This window comes from Gymnoscopelus microlampas (genome assembly GCF_963454915.1).
Source record: "Gymnoscopelus microlampas genome assembly, chromosome: 12".
Classification (NCBI taxonomy): Eukaryota; Metazoa; Chordata; class Actinopteri; order Myctophiformes; family Myctophidae; genus Gymnoscopelus; species Gymnoscopelus microlampas.
Genome location: NC_139949.1, coordinates 41,613,089 through 41,632,479, shown reverse-complemented (window position 1 = coordinate 41,632,479; position 19,391 = coordinate 41,613,089). Strand labels below are relative to the sequence as shown.

The 19,391-nt window shown below is 41.4% G+C and overlaps 1 protein-coding gene across 2 annotated transcripts in view; it reads left to right on the top strand.

The window, feature by feature from the left end:
• ncam1a (neural cell adhesion molecule 1a) overlaps positions 1-19,391 on the top strand; it is a 442,425-nt gene that overhangs the window by 366,697 nt on the left and 56,337 nt on the right. For both annotated transcript variants that reach the window (XM_084073294.1, XM_084073293.1), the window contains exons 9-10: positions 13,780-13,930; positions 18,765-18,949. In XM_084073294.1, coding sequence (XP_083929420.1) covers positions 13,780-13,930; positions 18,765-18,949 — 336 coding nt within the window. The remainder of the gene's footprint in view (positions 1-13,779; positions 13,931-18,764; positions 18,950-19,391) is intronic.

Sequence of the window (19,391 nt, the reverse complement as noted above, 5' to 3'; positions counted from 1 at the left end):
TTGAAAATGTACATAGGCTACCACTTTAACCCGCTGGCGTCAATATGTTTGCCCAAAAAAAAATCATCAACCGTACAAGCCGTATTACGACGCGTCATGATGCGACGCCTTGTGAGCTTGTAGATCATCTATTTTCGCTATTTGTCGTACTATGAAGTACGTATATATAGGGCTAAAGAAGTGGTTAAGAAAATGCGCCCCCTCTGTTTTTATTTTATGATTCATTCTTTTTTACAAATTGAAGGTCTCTGCATGGGGACTTAAAAACGTGTCTTGTCAGCCGACCAAGAATTTCAACTAATTAATTGAGTTTAAATATTTTTTGGGGGGTTGGCACACTTTGCTTGGCAAAGTCTAAATGAGCCTTTTAAAGTGGAAACTGTTTGTCTAGAGCCCTCACCATCGCGTCCTTCTTATTCATTAAAAGTACTGTCACCGCCAACATGCCCAGTCACTCCGCAGAGATATGAGCGCGGCGCCATATCCACAGGAATCATCTTTGCACGTTTAACACGGTAATTGAATTAACATAATTAACACATTAGCTCCACTCTGTTTTTTTTTCTCCCACCAGTCAAGCCACGAACTATAGCTCCAAAAGTTGTCAAGTAAAGAATTCCTTTCATCCGAATAGATTGCTTAACCCTTTAAGACCTAAGACGCATCTGTGTCATAAGATTTCTTTGGGCTATTTTTTTGAAAAATCATGGGGTTATTTTACAAAAAATGTAAAGCAATTTTTAAAGCAAACGTGTTTTACACACATCTTTGTTTCTACAAATGTCTTCTAAATCCTAACAAAAATCCTAAGAAAAAACGTATGTTTTGCTATAATATCAGTGGTTTTCAAACTTTTTCATGTCAAGGACCCCCAAAATTATATATTTGACCACGGACCCCCATCTCAAAACATTTTTTTCCAGGGACCCCCAGAAGCAAAGATTTGAGTTAAAAATGTTCGCTTAATTTTTTTATATATATATTCAAAGATTTGCACACATTTTCACGATTAAAAAAAAATAGCAGATCTACAAGCTCGTAGCGCGGCACTCGGTGCCGCGCTACGAGCTTGTATATCTGCTATTTTTGAATAGCCTAAAGTGTAAAATAATGCTTTTTTTTAGCTCAAATCAAAAAATGACACACAGATGCGTCCTCAGGTCTTACTGCGTTAAGGACACGTCACGTTGAAGCGAAAACAGTACGTCCTTTCCAATTAATCGTCCCTCATTTATCTCTGACAATTAACAAACGCTGTCATACGGCACCGAGGCACTCTTGTCTGTGTTATTGAATCTCTCGCCTTTCTCTAACGGGGGAAGAATTCACCTGGAAAAAAGAAAAAGAAAAAGGAAAGAAACTCTTTCTCAGACGATCCCGCGCTTTGTGAACGGTTCACAAACTGCGATCTGTCTTCCCCTTCCGCTGTCATTGTCAGGGAGATTTTTGATTTAACCCGTTAAGACTCTTCCAAAATGTCTTCTAAATCCTAACTGTTTTCTGAAAAACTTATGTTTCTATATCAGTGGTGCTCAAACTTTTTCATGTCAAGGACCCCCAAAAATTCTATGTATTTGGCCACGGACCCCCATCTCAAAATACTTTGTTCCAGGGGACCCCCCAGAAGCAAAGATTTGAATTACAAATGTTCGCTTCAAAACAATATATTCCAAGATTTGCACACATTTTCACGATTTCTCAAAAAATAGCAGATCTACAAGCTCGTAGCGCGGCACTCGGTGCCACGCTATGAGCTTGTATATCTGCTATTTTTGAATAGCCCAAAGTGTAAAATAATGCTTTCAAATCAAGAAGTGACACAGATGCGTTCCAGGTCTTAACGGGTTAATGTTCGCCGTAATCAGAAAAACCCATGCTGATCATTTGATAGCGTGGCTGTCACTAATTTTCATTTGTGCCTCGTAACCTTCTGTCATATATCATTTTGTTCCATTTCCAATTTTTTTTTGCACCGCGCTCTCTCTCTCTCGCTTCCTAGTCGTCGTCGTGCATCCGTCGGTTTATTATTATCAGAGCGGCTGATCGTCGCCTCACCCTGGCCAGATGCGCGCAGCAGCGTGGCATATATATTTCTCGAGTGATTTGCAAGTGACAGAACAATCCAGCACTCTCACCTGTGGAATAGATAAATGGTTTGCTGACGTGACTTGAAGAGCACTGCCTGCCTCCTCGCCCAATGTCACAGTGCTGTTATTGTGGGGAAAGCTAAGCTTTTGCAGAAAATAGCAGATCTACTAGCTTGTCGAGCGGCTATTTTTCAGTGAAAGAATCCCCACAATACGGATACTACAGTGGTTTAAAGTTTGAATGTGTTTCATTCAATGGCTACACACAGCGAAAATGTTATTGTCAATGTCAATGTTATTTATCCATTTGTAACTCAGAGAGTGTACACATGTCATGGCAGTCTTTCTCTAGCACTTCTGTGAGATTTTCAGGTAGTGAGACAGGTAGTGAGTGAACTGCCTGATCTATTCTACAGCAAAGAAATCACAAAAAAAAAAGAAAAGAAATAACACCACCAACCAACAACATGAGTTCTCTAACAAAACATAGATTGCATAGAACCAGACCTGTGTGCTATCTACAGAAGAAATAATAAATAAATAAAAACAGAATACCGTTGATTGAGAGTAATGCTGATTAGCAAAACAACATCTCCTGGCAGTGATCCTGTGCGATAGTGCTAATGAGTTTCTGTTTTTCAGCTTGAAGAGCATGTTTCCCATTTTGTCTTCATATTTAATTAATTGACGCACAGTCGCACAGTAAAAGAGTGAACAACAAAACCACATTTTTGGGGAGGGGTTGGTATTTTGAGCAGTTTTCACCTTCGATGTGATTTTTGACTGTATGTTTGTATGTGTTATTTTTCAGTGCATACTTATCTCTGCGACCGCAAACAACTGTGCATGCATGTGTGCACGCCCAGTGCGTCATTGCATGCGTGGATGTTTCCCTGCTTTTCATGTGGCGGGAGAATGCCAAAGGCTTATGATGTTTGTTGCTTATATTTTGGTTTCATTTTGTTGCTGTTATTTGCTTTCATTTCCTGTTTGTTTGTCCTCTCTACTAGGCCTCTTGGACTCGGCCAGACAAATACGAGGTATGGCTACTAAACACTGTAGCCTGGCTCTATAGCAGGAGTAGTCTAAAAAACATTTGCACACAATAGACAAAGCCTGTTCATTGTAGAGCAGAAGTGTTGTCGTTCACCCTATCGCTGCTATCACTCCCCCCACCCTATTAATTTGCCTCGCTTTATTTCTTTTTTTTGCGGGTGAACTGCTTCTCCCAAAATGCATCCATGCAGGCACGCTCCCAAAAAAGCTAAATCTAGACATTCCTTTTTATTTTGCCAAGCTTCTAAAAAAAAGTTCTGCAATTTGCCTTCCAGTTCAAGGTCTGGTGGTAATTTTTCAGACTTGATGTTGCAGCTGGGAAACGTAGCGCCGCCGTTCAAAGGTGACTCCTGAGTCACGCCAAAGGTTTTTTATTTTTGGGCGGCTCCAGCCGACTGCCGTTTTGGAACATCAACCCAGCCAACACCATCTGCTCTGCTGTAGACCCGTTAAGTCTTTGCTATAGTGCCGCTGACACACCACTAACCCGATGCCAAGCTGTGTAGATTCAGGCTTTTGATTTGCTTTTTGGGAGGGATGTGGGGTGTGTGGGGGGGTGGGAGGGGGGTGTATCCATGACTCTGAATTTCATATCCCCTCCTCTGGCCATTTTTTTTCTATGACTGGTGGGGATGTGTTTTTATCCCTGTTGCTGGGCGGACTGAATTAACTGCATGCATTTCCGTTTGGGGAAATGTGGACTGTCTGATATGTTTGATGTTTATGCTTGATAATATCACAACTTAACTATTTCATTTAAAAAGATAGATATAGATATTAACCACATCAACCCTGGCATCCCTATTTTGGGCACATTTAATTTATTTCTAAAGAAAAGAGTTACAAAATATCACGATCACAATGTGGCACTTGTAGATTGGCTAATTTCACTATGTTTCACACAACGAGGTATATTGGGCTATATAAGTATAAGTATATATAAGTATATAAGTGGTTAAGAACATGCCCACCTCCCCCCCTTTTTTCCCCTTCTTTTCTTTTTGTTGCAAATTGAACCCTGTGCCCATGTAACATCCAAGCTTCACTCACTGCCATTAGCGCGAAATAAAAGGCTTAATTCGTAGATGAATGAATCGTACAAATCCAGCTGCGAGGTAAAGATTAGGACTAGATTGATCCTGTGGAATGAGTAATTGCCTTAAAGCAATGATGTGATGGTAATCTCTCGAGGCTACAATCTTAGATGACGGCTATTCCTTTTGATGATGTTCTCCGTCAGTGTCTTGTGCCGCTGTTCACCAGCAGATAAGCTCACAAAATCTAGAACTGTAAACGTGCACAGGCTTTAAAAAAACGTAACTTCAGTCCCCTGTTTTGCGAGTTCCACTTTGCTCTGATGATGTAAGCCACCTATCTTCCGTTAATAAGCTCACCTCCTCAAAGCAGCGTGCTGCCGTCCCCATTCATTTGTAGGTTTTTTTAACCCATTGAGACCTGATGCCGATTCTACATGTCTCCTAAATCCCAACAGTTTTCTGAAAAACTCATGTTTCTATATCAGTGGTGCTCAATCTTTTTCATGTCAAGGACCCCCAAAATGATATGTATTTGGCCGCGGACCCCCGTCAAAATATTTTGTTCCAGGGACCCCCCAGAAGCAAAGATTTGAGTTAAAAATGTTCGCTTTAAAAATATATATATTCAAAGATTTGCACACATTTTCACGATTTTTCAAAAATAGCAGATCTGCGAGCTCGTAGCGCGGCACTCGGTGCCGCGCTATGAGCTTGTATATCTGCTATTTTTTAATAGCCCAAAGTGTAAAATAATTATTTTTAGCTCAAATCTAAAAATGACACAGTTCCAGGTGGGTTAATAGTGTTTTGGTCTGCGTTATCTCGGGCACAGACGTCTCTACGTAATGTTAAAGTGTCATCATCGCAGCGTGCGAACAGTGACTCATCAAAACACTTTTTGATGGAATACTCGAACATTTTGCCCGGGATCTCTCGCTGTGCAGAGTTAAGGCCTTCCATGCATTACCGTCGCGATGTATTTATAATCGTTTTATAATGACTGATTTAGTGACATAATAATGCTTGGTCTGGAAGCACAGCTGAATGTTTCCCGCTCATAATTCAATGTCCACACGTTTCTCTTCTCAACACCCCACTTGAATGATTATGCACTGTATAAGAGTCATTTCTCTGACAAAAAGACAAAATAATACCCAAAATAAATGACTTGCCAAGTTGCCGTGATAGAATGTCACGTAGGTTTTACATAATTATAGTCGCTGTCTGGCAGAAACCTCCATATCTCCATATTTCTACTATTTTCACTATTTTATATGATTTTCCCTTTTTTTTATATAAAAAAGGAACGTTTTGGGCAAGGTTTCCACCCGACGGTAACGATATCCATATAACTAATATCTGTGTTTTAATGTGATAGTTGTGTCACGGTAGATTGCCATGGCATTGCTCTTCTAGGCACTCATGCTGATCATTAGCAAAATGTAGCTTTCTAGTCTAGTCTGCCAGTCCATTGTTGGGTTATTTTTATTCCATCTAATACTCCATACACTGCTATACCTACAATTTACCCATAACAACTGAAATGAGGCGCTTTAGATCCATATTTCTGATGTAAATTCTGGTCTGGTATGAGCCATGTATTAAAACTGCAATCCCAGAACTTATTTTAGTGCATAAAATGTTATTTTAAAACAATTGGTATGGTAGAGTACTGTATTTCAATACAATATAACTTTTCTAGAGCAGGGGTCTTCAACGTTTTCAGGCCAAGGACCCCCTAGCTGAGAGAGAGATGAAGCAGGGACCCCCTCTATATTGTATAAAATTGTGTTTCAGCTAAAGTTTTGCTGCTCTTTTTTCCCTCTATACTCTTTGCCAAAAATAGCCGATCTACAAGCTCACAACGCCTCGCAGCGCGAGGCGTTGTGAGCTTGTAGATCTGCTATTTTTGGCTAAAGTTCTCCTCAGTAAAGGGATGCTAGGGTTCAATTGGTTCATGTAAAAAAAAGAAGCATATCACACAAAGATTTGGCGGACCCCCTGTATTAACTCTGAGGACCCCCTAGGGGTCCCGGACCCCCTGTTGAAGACCCCTGGTCTAGTGGTTGGAGGTTGAGACATTTAGACCCTGGTGTCGGGTACGAGGACACCTACTGGTTGACTACTAGTACTGCCTCAAGGCCATGAGCGCCCGCGGCCCCCGCTGCCCATTTTGTCAGCGATAGAAATGTGGTCTGTCATCATGTAGGAGACGCGGGTTCGAATCCTGGGTGGGGCATAAGAGTTCCGGATTGCAGCTTTTAAAACCAGACGTCACTTCATTCATGAGTTTCTTTCTGTATTAACGTACAATGCTATACAGGTTCATTTTATGAAATAACATCATTTTAATCCATGTATTTATTTTTGCATTGTCTTTAGATGATGGTACTGTATGTTGTTTACTTGTTCACATGCCGTCGCTGTCAGGCAGAAACGTACTTTAAAGGAAATGGAGAAAAAAGAAGAGTGGTCCAATGGATCCAATGTAGTTATTATTTAGTCACAAGCTCTTGTTAATACTTTTCATTGATTCAGTATTTACAAAAACCTACAAACAGGCGTAACCATTTTCAACATGGCAGGCATTGTGACACGCTTTGAGCTTGTAGGTCAGCTATTTTCACTGCTGTTGTGCCACTGTCACACAACAAAGTATAAAATAGGGCATTAAATTATGAAGAAAAGAAAAAGGAAAATATTGTTTGAAATATGTTTTCTGCCCGACAGCGACAATACTTTATGCAAATGTATTGTTATTAACCCATTTAGACCGGGAACGCATCTGTGTGTCATTTTTTAGATGTCTTTGGGCTATTCAAAAATAGCAGATATACAAGCTCATAGCGCTCAAAACTCGGTGCCGCGCTATGAACTTGTATATCTGCTATTTTTGAATAGCCCAAATAAATCTAAAGATCACACCCTGTGTGAAGAGAGTGGTGCCTTTGATGAGCCCCGTATTGATGTTGTCATCAATGTTTGTTTATTGGACATACGGACGGACACACAGACAAAGTCAGATATAGGAGTGGTTGGCACCACTCAAAAATGACACACAGATGCGTTCCCGGTCTTAATGGGTTAAAGATAGAGGCCAGGGTGACGTCTGCTACTGTACTTGGCTGTCCTAGATCCACTGTAACACATTCTTCTTCCCAGCGTAAAGTACAGCACGGTAGTGCTCTCGAGGAGAGAGGGACTGCGCCGGTGATTCTCTGTGATCACTGCTTGTGTCTCTCTCTCTCTCTCTCTCTCTGTGTAAATGAGCTGCAAGGAGACTCTGGAGAGGATAGAGCACTTTGTTTATCTGGAGGAATATATACAATCAACAGGCAAACAACTGCTTGGTGGTGCAGCCCATCAGCTCTGATTGTGATCGATGAACGCAATCCGAAACCCCAAAACTCACACCCGAGAGTGTACAAATGGAACCAAATAAAGGGGTCCACGTGGTTCCATTTGTACACTCTCTGTGGTTATCGACTCTGACAATTCTATTGTGCATATACATCATCGTAGGATTTTTAGATATACAGCATTATTAACCCTTTAAGACCTGAGGCCGATTCTACATGTCTCCTAAATCCCAACAGTTTTCTGAAAAACGTATGTTTCTATATCAGTGGTGTTCAAACTTTTTCATATCAAGGACCCCCAAAATTATATGTATTTGGCTGCGGACCCCCATCTCAAAATATGTTGTTCCAGGGACCCCCAGAAGCAAAGATTTGAGTTAAAAAAATATATATATTCAAAGATTTGCAGACATTTTCACAAATTTTCAAAAATAGCAGATCTACAAGCTCATAGCGCGGCACTCGGTGCCGCGCTATGAGCTTGTATATCTGCTATTTTTGAATAGCCCAAAGTGTAAATGAATGCTTTTTAGCTCAAATCTAAAAAATGACACAGTTCCAGGTCTCAATGGGTTAAGCTGCGTTTCTATACTTGGGTCAAAGAAATAACATTTCCAGCTGCAGCAGTATCATTACATGTAAAAAAAAAAAAGAAAAAAATAAGTTATAATAACTGACTGTTTCATAGACATTTTATCTGAATGTATTAGTTATATCGTAATTAATTGGTATAAAATAATAGGCTGATGTATCTCTTAATGCGATAGCAGTGCAGAAACGACTTGAACGAATGGTTTTATTTTCCCTTCTTTTAACATGATTGTGTGGTAAAAATGCTCTCTTTATTAAAGGTACTCTATTCCAAGGGCTGGGAGAAAAAAGCGATATTAGCCTGAGTAGAAAAGGATTTTAAAATATATCAGTCGGGCTGAAACCTCTTATCTCCGTATAAATGAACGTCCTACTTTATCATACTACAGCGTCACACACAAAAGTATCAAAAATAGCAGATCTACAAGTTTGAAGCGCGAAGCGACGCGTTTTGAGCTCGTCGGTCGGCTATTTTTTTTTTGCAATCGTTGTGTTTGAATCCTGAAAAGTAACAGTTTTGGTCATAGATATGAGGTTTCCACCCCGACAGAGACGATATGACATAACCCAGCGCTGGGTGGAAGATTAACCCTTTAAGACCTGAGGCGATTGTTAATCTTTTTTTTTTATAAATATTTTTTTTTCTAGATTTTTTGAAAAAAATCTAAAAACTTTTTTTTTCAAGATTTTTCAAAAATAGCAGATCTACAAGCTCGTAGCGCGGCACTCGGTGCCGCGCTATGAGCTCGTATATCTGCTATTTTTGAATAGCCAAAGAAATCTAAAGTGGCAGAGATGCGTTCCAGGTCTTAATGGGTTAAGGTTCAGGTTTAGCATCAAGTCAAAAGCAGCATTATAATGTGCTGCATCCGTGGACTGGAATTGAGTGGATCCTGAACCCTGATTGTCATAAATGATAGGCTGCCGCTGCTGCTATACAGGTCGTAAGAGCATGTACTGTATACGCGCACAGCCCACGTTACATGATAGGCGAAGGAGACGTGAAAATGGATGGATAGCAATTATGAGAGGCTACATTAGTCTTAAAGATTGCGAGGCAGTCAGTGGCAGTAACCTGCTCCTGATTAAGCACCATTTGCACACACACACACACACACACACGCACGCGCACACGCGCACACAGTACATATAACGGCATATTCTTAATGCTTGAACTATAACATTCTAACGGCTACATGGCACATTGATGACTAGTTATGCAAGCCTCATTTCAGCTTTCATTAACCCATTAAGGCCTGAGGTTCCGATTCCTCAAAATGTCTTCTAAATCCTTACAGTTTTTTGAAAATATTGATGTTGCTATGTCAGTGGTTTTCAAACTTTTTCATGTCAAGGACCACAACATGTATATGTATTCGGCCGCGAACCCCCATCTCAAAATATTTTGTTCCAGGGACCCCCCAGAAGCAAAGATTTGAGTTAAAAATGTTCGCTTTAAAACAATATATATTCAAAGATTTATACACATTTTCACGATTTTTCAAAAATAGCAGATCTACAAGCTCGTAGCGCGGCACTCGGTGCCGCGCTATGAGCTTGTAGATCTGCTATTTTTGAATAGCCAAAGTGTAAAATAATGCTTTTTAGCTCAAATCAAAAAGTGACACAGATGCGTTCCAGGTCTTAATCGGTTAAGTTGGAAATGTTCTCATAGCTGATGAGGTCTTAAGATACTTGCATGTATGCAGTGACCCGTCGTACTCTGACCACATATGATGGACATGCTGGATTTACTCTGACATTAAACTCGACATTTGCATATTGGCTGGCATATTGCACTGAGCCTACATAATATACCATGTGCAGAGAAGATCTATCCCGCAGTTGATATGAGATTATGATAAGATAAGCCTTTAGTGATCCTGTGAAATTCCAGGTGTCATGCATAAATAGATTTATTTTCTAGACACTAGACATCCACCTTGGGTCTCTGAATGAAATGAGTTAGCTTATATACAGTCTATGAATAAATAGACGTATATAACTATATCAACAGTGAATGATTTTCACGCATACCATGCCCATGTCTTTTGATGTAAATCATTAGCTAGGCGATCGGCCGAGGTTAATGATATTAATAATATCACAAAGAGTGACTCAAATCTGCTTCGTACACCTTTTACACATATTCCGTGAAGATGGAAATTATTCTCCATTAACCTTCTCCCTGTTTATAATAATTTAGCATTGCAAACCCTGGTTGTGACATTGTCATCGGGTAAGATTAATGTTGCCCTTTGAAAAATGTTCCAGGATCCTGCTTCAAATCTTCAGCAAGCGGAGCAGGAACATGCTTTTTTACCAAATCTGTATTCTCCAAGTGCAGAGGACGCCGTTCGATCATTTGCATAACATGAATGCCGGAGTGTCTACGACACTGCAATATTAATAGCGAATGCTTACTTACAAGTAGAGGCCTTTCTGTCAGAAAACTGTGTTTAACCCATTAAGACCTGGAACGCATTAGATTTATTTGGCTATTCAAAAATAGCAGATATACAAGCTCATAGCGCGGCACCGAGTGCCGCGCTACGAGCTTGTAGATCTGCTATTTTTGAAAAATTGTGAAAAATATTTTTTCACATTTTTTTCCCCCGAAAAATTGTTAGGATTTAGATTTTTTCAGACGCGGCCTCAGGTCTTAATGGGTTAATAAAGTACAGTCGAAAGAACAAATGAAGTTACTGCATTTCCACCAGCTGTTTCTTTTGAGCCTATTGTAGTCCAGGCAATCTAGCCCATTTTAGACCCAAAAGTCAGACTAATTGTAAGAGAATTTTTTTCAACAGATATCATTTCTATGAGGTGTCTAGAACAACATACTAAAAGTCCTAAGAAATCCTAGATGCGGAAATATGTTTAATTCTCATCAATTCAAGATGTGTGCTAATACCTCGAGAAAACTAAACACCCTAATGGGCTTCTTTTTTTTTTCTGTCCTATCACAATGAAACTTTCCACAATGAATCTTAACATGAAAACTAAACTTTTTTGTAAGTTTCTCTGTTTGGTTCTGGCTGAGGCAATGGCGGTTTGGACAATGAGCACATCAGCATCATTCTTTGCATGGTCTGTGATGCACCCAGCCCTCTCTAGTTTATTTCTTAGATAAACCAAGAAGCGTTGTTTATTTTCCTTATTGTTAAGGAACTGGTCCTTTTTGGATTGGATGATCATGTCACCAGAGAAGTGTACAGTCACACCAGTTCGTCGCAGTTGGGTGGCATCTTTTATTGTTGGTTCGTCTTTGTAGCCATCAAAGACTATGAGAGTAGTCATACCATATTTCTGTATGACATATCTGACATACATTTCACACACACTGTCATAAGTCGACCCTTTTGACCATGGTAGACGATGTAGTAAAGCACCCCCATCAAGGACATGCTGGACATCACCACTGGATTGTCTTTGCTGCTGATCAATGGACTTCCAGAGGACATCGGCAAGGACTGCCTTGTTTGCCTGGAGGGGTAGGTGTGACGATTCAAACAAAGCAGTTGGATGACTGCAAAGTTCATACTTGAACAGTGATGGAAAATCTTCACAACGGTCTCTCACTGCTACGAGACGCTGGAATAACAGCTGTGGATCCACAACTACTGTCTCTCCTCTGATCTTGACAGTTGATCTAGATGCAAGAGTCACTGCTTGGTCAGCTTTCCTGAAGGTGAATTCTTCCACTGATTTCCCTATCATAGATTCCAAAATCTTGCACCCTATCTCCCTTGACTTCTCAACATTCACTCCCTGCTCGGCTGTCATGCCATTAGCAATGTTGTGCAGGGAATGGTTCTCAGTGAAAGGATCTCTCTCTTTCAGATAGGTGAGAAGGGCAAGCGTGTCACCGACATCTCTTGTCTGCCTGGCCTTGGACAGGTCTTTATGTTGGTCGCTGGTCTCATATGAGACACCTGTGAATGACTGCATAGCATTGTTGATGTTTGCACACGCTGGCATTGAAAGGACCCACACTAAGCTCGATAGGCCACCATGTGTTTTTACATTTCTCATGAGCACTTGCTCAATATGAGATCAGTGGACAGTCCAGCCCAATACCTGTTGCTTCGCCTCACTACGTGGAATCCCTGCTCAAATTTCTTGTGGACATCTGGGAGTGTTTCAGGTAGGGCTGTCATCATTTGCAGGTACACATAGGCTGACTTTGCATATAGTCGGTGTCCAGTAGCTGCAAAGTATGGTAACATATCATGAACACATTGAAAATGTAATCTCCAGTTGCCTGTCCTCTCAGCTCTGAGTTTCGCAGAATATCAATCATATTCATGTATTGCTGCCAAAGCTGTGCTGTCCTCGTATTCATGGTTTCCATCTTCCTGGCAAGAGTACTCTGGATTCTCTCCAAAACCTCTTCAGAACACAGTTCTCCTATCGGCAAAGAAGAGGACATGACTTTGTCATATAGTTCACTGGCTATGGTCAAGTCTGTCACATCTGTTTCTGGTAAAGTATTGAGTACTTCCTCATCAACTGGCTGAGTATCGGTGGCAGGTGCCATCTCGATCCGAGGTTCCTCGACTGTGTCTTCTGTTGGCTCAGTATCGGTGGCAGGCGCCATCTCGATCCGAGTTTCCTCGACTGTGTCTTTTGTTGGGACTGGCACATTGTACGCATCAGCCAGCAACATAGTGTTCAGTGCTGCATCAACAAGCATATGACCACGAACTGCCCTGGAGACCGCCTTGCCAGTCATCATGTGGCAAACTGTATTGCAAGCATACACCACACCTCTAGTAGCTCCTCCAGTCCAGACCCTGCCATTAAGTGTCCAATGCTACGAGGCTTGTGTGCCTCTGTGACCCTGAGGACTATACCGGTGGGGGTTATACCCCCGGCAGGTACAACCAAGCCGGGCAGGTTTCAGGTTAGAGGCCAGTCCAAAAGCAGCATTGCCATCGACCGTTAGCAGGATGGTTGGAGGAAGATTTGACGGATTTATGCATTTGTCATACATATGAATGGTGTTTTTGATGTTATTCTATGAAGTCACAATATTTCGATGAAATGGTTCATGAAAGTCTGATCAGTGTGTTTGATATCATTAACAAACAACAATGTAAATATAATACATTTTGGGGAAAAGTAATTTTCGTGATATGCAATTTGGGCATATTCAATATATATTAAGCTAATTTGCATATTCAAATTACGTTTCAGAGAAACTTGTAATACAAAAAAGTTTAGTTTTCATGTTAAGATTCATTGTGGAAGGTTTCATTATGATAGGACAAAAGAAAAAAAAAAGCCCATTAGGGTGTTCTCGAGGTATTAGCACACATCTTGAATTGATGAGAATTAAACATATTTCCGCATCTAGGATTTCTTAGGACTTTTAGTATGTTGTTCTAGACACCTCATAGAAATGATATCTGTTGAAAAAAATTCTCTTACAATTAGTCTGTCTGGAAATGCTACTTTGCCTGGACTATTGTGTTCCCTTACATCTACTTCTTTTTTCCTGAGGAATGATTACAATGTACAAATACTTTAATCTGTATCAACACAATGATGACGGCGCCTTGGTTGCTGACAGATACACAAAAGCTCGATGGCTTTTAATGGGTTGCATCAGATTGTGAACTGCGATGGTTTCGTCTTTCTTCACAGAGCCTCGATGGAAACGTGGTGGTCCGCAGCCATGCCCGCGTGTCCTCGCTTACCCTAAAGTACGTCCAGTTCACCGATGCCGGACAGTATCTCTGCACTGCCCGCAACTCCATCGGCCAGGACAGTCAACCCATGTACCTGGAAGTCCGCTGTAAGTCCCTCGACTGCCTAACAACTTTTTGAATATTCCGATTGCATTCTGTCTCTCTCTCTCTCTCTCTCTCTCTCTCTCTCTCCACCATCTCTCTCTCTCTCAGCAAAAGTAGAAAAAGCTAAAGTGATTTTAGTTCCCTGGACAATAGTTGTGGTGTGTGTGTGCCTTTAATATTCATGTTTCGGCTTGTCTTTTTTAATATGAGTGCCATGAACCAACTTCATAGCTTTCCTATTTTAGTTTGCTAATTAAAGAAAAAGTTGATAAATAAACAATGTCCTGAATCGTCCCAGAATTGTGCAGCACACACTGGGGTTGCTGACTTTATCAAAGGCCCAATGACCAATGTCATTTTTATGAGTAAACATTCATTTGTGTACATGCTCTTATATAGACCAATTATTTGTTCGCCAACATTGAGACTGGACACACAGGTGATTGTTTCATGCAATCAATTCCAAACATTGTTTTGGGGTGCGCTGGTTTTCGGTTCATTCAACCTCCTCTTGTGTGTCGGCTAGTGAGGCGCGTCCTAGCATGACATGACAGAATGGGTTTCATTTGGTGCCGCGCATTGCCTACTGGTTCTTATCAGTGTGACGTCGTCTGTTAAGGGGTCTATAGAGCAGTGGTTCTCAAACTTTTTCATGTCAAGGACCCCCAAAATTGACACTTATTAGCCCGCGGACCCCCATTTGAAAAGATATACCAGGCAGGGACCCCCTTAAGATAAGATTTTGTACGGCTCTAGCAGTGATTCTCAACCATTTTAATTTCAAGGACCCCCAGTTTGACATGCATTAGAGCTACGGACCCCCATTTAATGGCATGTATGTCTCTGGGACCCCAATTCATATTGTAAAATCAATGTTAATTTAACTCTGAGAGTGTACAAATCCGGGTCCATTTGGTTCCATTTGTACACTCTCAGAGTTACAGACCCATAAGGGTCCATTTGGTCCCTGTCCATCATTTAGCTGGGGACCCCCTGGAACCCCCTCAAGTACCCCTGGGGGTCCTCGGACCCCACTTTGAGAACCAATGTGTTAAGGGGTCTATAGAGTATCAGTGCAGTTCTCTCCAGAGTAATGGAGGTTGCAATGGTTCCAATCAGTCACTGATCAATAATAGTAACATCACCCCCTTGCTTTTCTTTTACTCTGTACTGTATATGTGTGTGTGTGTGCGTGCATGCTTGCACGTGCACACATGCATGTACGTACGTGTCTCTACTAAAGTGGACCAATCGCAGCCAACTACAGTTAAGCCGATGCCGCGACACCAATCACAGTCTCCACAACAGCCGCTAGCTAGCTAGGCCAATCACAGCTCGTACAATTTAGCACTCAGCTAATCTCTCAAGCAGTGGTGGAAAAAGTACTCAATTGTTTTATTTAAGTAAAAGTATCAATACTGCAATTCAGAAGTACTCCGTTACAACAAGTAAAAGTCCGGAATTCAAAATGTACTTGAGTAAAAGTACAAAAGTATTGGTATCAAAATGTACTTAAAGTACCAAAAGTAAAAGTACTAAAATATTTGAAAATAGCAGATCTACAAGCTCACAACGCGTCGCATCGCGACGCGTTGTGAGCTTGTAGATCGGCTATTTTCAAATAGCCTAGGTATACAACAGGGCTGAAGTGGTTAATGTATGTTTCATAATATAATAATTTATATCTGAAAAGTAACAAGTAACTAAAGTTTTCAAATAATTGTAGTGGAGTAAAAGTACAATATTTGTCTCTGAAATGTAGTGGAGTAGAAGTAAAAGTATTGGAAATTGGAAATACTCAAGTAAAGAACAAATACCTCAAAATGTTACTTAAGTACAGTACTTAAGTAAATGTACTTAGTTACTTTCCACCACTGCTCTCAAGACGGATTCTGCTTCTTTTTTTTGGGGGGTTACCATATTGGCACTCAGCTGATGCTGCTATGCAAATCACAGCTCAGCAACATTAAGCACACAAAGCTCATGTTAGCATCTTTGTTCATCGCTGCCTGAAGGGTACCAACATTCTCCCACCATAGTGAGACTGAAGAAATGTTTTTCAATTGACATTTTAGGATGTAGGTTCATGTTAGCGTGTTTAGCACGTGCAGTCATTTGCTGTCCAGATTGCACAGGGAATTCATGCTGTTATTAGACCTGTCTGTTGTCTTTTGTTCGTCTGTTGTTGTTCAAAAAGCGTTGCCTGTGCAGTCTCAGAAAGCTTTCACACCAACGTTGTTATTACCTCAATATGAAGGAGAGAGAAAGATAGTGTTAAAGAACACCCAATTCGATTAATGTCCCCTGCCCCCCAGTACACAGGAAATGTGCTCCTAACGAGATAGCATAATAATACACAGTTGATGGGAATGTTGGCATTGCAGTTAGCTGCAGTAATCAGTGGGTAATCAGGCAGCTGATTCAATGTCGACAAGTCATTCCCGATAAGAAAAGGTGCTTTCTCGAGCAAATCTGCTCTGTCTGCACTGTCCTACGCTCACTATCAACAATCCATACTTTGTCTAAATATGAGCTGGTCCTATCTTAATGTACCAAATAATCCCATTATTTCTGTGTCCTGTTATTGGGCTGGGTAGTAAAGTGTTAATGCCTTTCCATTTTGGTGTGAGATGTTTTAGCAGTCGGAGGTCTGTTTACCATGAGTATCTCATGAAAACAATGATTGTTTTTCGCTTTTCGCCCTCCACACGAGAACCGCTGCCGTTTTTTGGGGGGCAGAAAATCCATCTAGACTCTGCTGGGAGGCTGTTATGGCTATTGAACAGCCGGGTTGCTTTTCTCTGCTGGTCGATGAGACCAAAAAGTGATAAGAGACTGTGAATAGGGGTTGTAAAGAGCTGAATCAGGGGGGGTGCAGGGGGACGGCGTATCTGTTTTGACCCAGCGGTGTCCATCAGTCTCATCATCTGGGGCTCTGCAGAGCCATAAGGTGTCCGAACCATAAGGCGTTGGTTCTCAAAGTGGGGTCCGGGGACCCCCAGGGGTCCTTGAGGGAGTTCCAGGGGGTCCCCAGCTAAATGGTAGTTAGGAACCAAATGGACCCTTATGGGTCTGTAACTCAGAGAGTGTACAAATGGAACCAAATGGACCCTAACGGGTCCATTTGGTTCCATTTGTACACTCTCAGAGTTAAATTAACATTGATTTTACGATATAAATTGATATAAATTAATTAAAATGCTTGAAAATCACTGCTATAGAGTCGTAAAAAATCTTCTCTTATGGGGGTCCCTGGCTTATCTTTTCAAATGGGGGTCCGCGGGCTAATAAGTGTCAATTTGGGGGTCCTTCACATGAAAAAGTTTGAGAACCACTGCCATAAGGACCTGCCAAGCTCAGATCCTCAGAGACCAAACTGTTCAGCAGCGGAAGGATAGAATACATCAGGAAAACAGCAACCTCCGAAAGGCGCGTTAAGCTCTGTGAAAACCGCAAATGTATGTTTATAATCATGCTATCACCGAAAGGGACATTGTGTGCTACTGCAGCAACCACTTTACTCGCTGCCACTTTGCTCCTGTTTGCCAGCAATCGTATAATTAGATTGATGGGATTAGATGAAACTTTCTACTGAAGTGTTTTGGGATTGCTGTGCTGGATTGTCTTGAACCGAAATGAAACGTTATTGCACTTGCCAGCACAGTCAAGTCAAGTGGTAAATTAGATCATTTAAAGGTCCTTAAAAACAGAGAGAGTCTTTTCTCAAAATGCACGGCCAAGGCAGACTGTATCACATGTGCACCCACTTTCTCACTGTCAGCCGCAGCCAGTTATTTACCTGTTGAACAGTGTCAACCTTGGACTAGTCTCGCGTAGGCAGACGATCAGAAATCTCCGCCTACTGATATGTCTGGTGTCATCTAAACAGCAGAAACAACAACAAACAAACCCACTGCGTTGAAAATAAATCATATACTATTATGAAGGAACACCTGAAAGTCTTTGCGTTGGCTCTGCAATGCAGTAGTTTCATTTATCTCAGAATTGTTTCCACCCAGTTCTATAGAAACTACAGTACATTGAATTTAGATTTAGGTGTCAACAGACGTATGGGTATAGACCCCTTAACACGTTGGTTCTCAAAGTGGGGTCCGGGGACCCCCAGGGGTCCTTGAGGGAGTTCCAGGGGGTCCTCAGATAAATGATGGATAGTTAGGAACCAAATGGACCCTTATAGGTCTGTAACTCTGAGAGTGTACAAATGGAACCAAATGGACCCGTTACAGAGTTAAATTAAGATCGTGGTCCCAGAGATAGAAATGCCATTAAATGGGGGTCCGTAGCCTAATGCATGTCAAACTGGGGGTCCATGAAATTAAAATGGCTGAGAATCACTGCTTGAGCCATAAAAATCTTCTCTTATGGGGGTCCCTCGCATATCTTTTCAAATGGGGGTCCGCAGGCTAATAAGTGTCAATTTAGGGGTCCTTGACATGAAAAAGTTTGAGAACCACTGCCTTAACAGACGATATTACACTGGTTGCAAGCGTCATACTGGTTGCAAATGAAACCCATTCTATCAGGTCTCACTAGGGCGTGCAGCGCTAGCCAACACACAAGAGGCGGTTGGGGTGTGCTGAAACCAGCGCACCCCAAAACAACAGGTGGAGAATTGATTGCATGAAACAATCACCTGTGCATCCAGTCTCAATGCATTGCTAGTAAACAAATAATTGGTCTATAGGCAGAGATCTCTGATCGCTTGGCTACGCGAGACACTAATCTCGCGCATCCTGCTCTGAAGCCTGAATCTGTGGTCACAGCGCTCTTGTTGTTGTTGAAGCCATCCATTATGTTTTGTGTGTGTGTGTACAGATGCTCCTAAGATCCAGGGCTCAGTGGCGGTGTACTCCTGGGAAGGGAACCCGGCCAACATTAGCTGCGAGGTGCTGGCCCATCCCGGTGCCGCTGTGGTGTGGTTCAGAGACGGCCAGCAGTTACCCGCTGTCAATACCACCAACATCAAGATCTACAATACGCCTTCTGTCAGCAACCTAGAGGTTTGACCCATCACCTGCTCTGTACCACAACTCAATGGGAAATGAGTCCATTAACCCATTAAGACCTGGAACGGTGTCATTTTTAGATTTGAGCTAAAAAGCATTATTTTACACGTTGTGCTATTAAAAAATAGCAGATATACAAGTTCATAGCGCGGCACCGAGTGCCGCCCTACGAGCTTGTAGATCTGCTATTTTTGAAAAATCGTGAAAATGTGTGCAAATCTTTGAATGTATATATTTTTAAAGCGAACATTTTTAACTCAAATCTTTGCTTCTGGGGGTCCCTGGAACAAAATATTTTGATGGGGGTCCGCGACCAAATACATATAATTTTGGGGGTCCTTGACTTGAAAAAGATTGAGCACCACTGATATAGAAACATACGTTTTTTCAGAAAACTGTTGAGATTTAGGAGACATGTAGAATCGGCTTCAGGTCT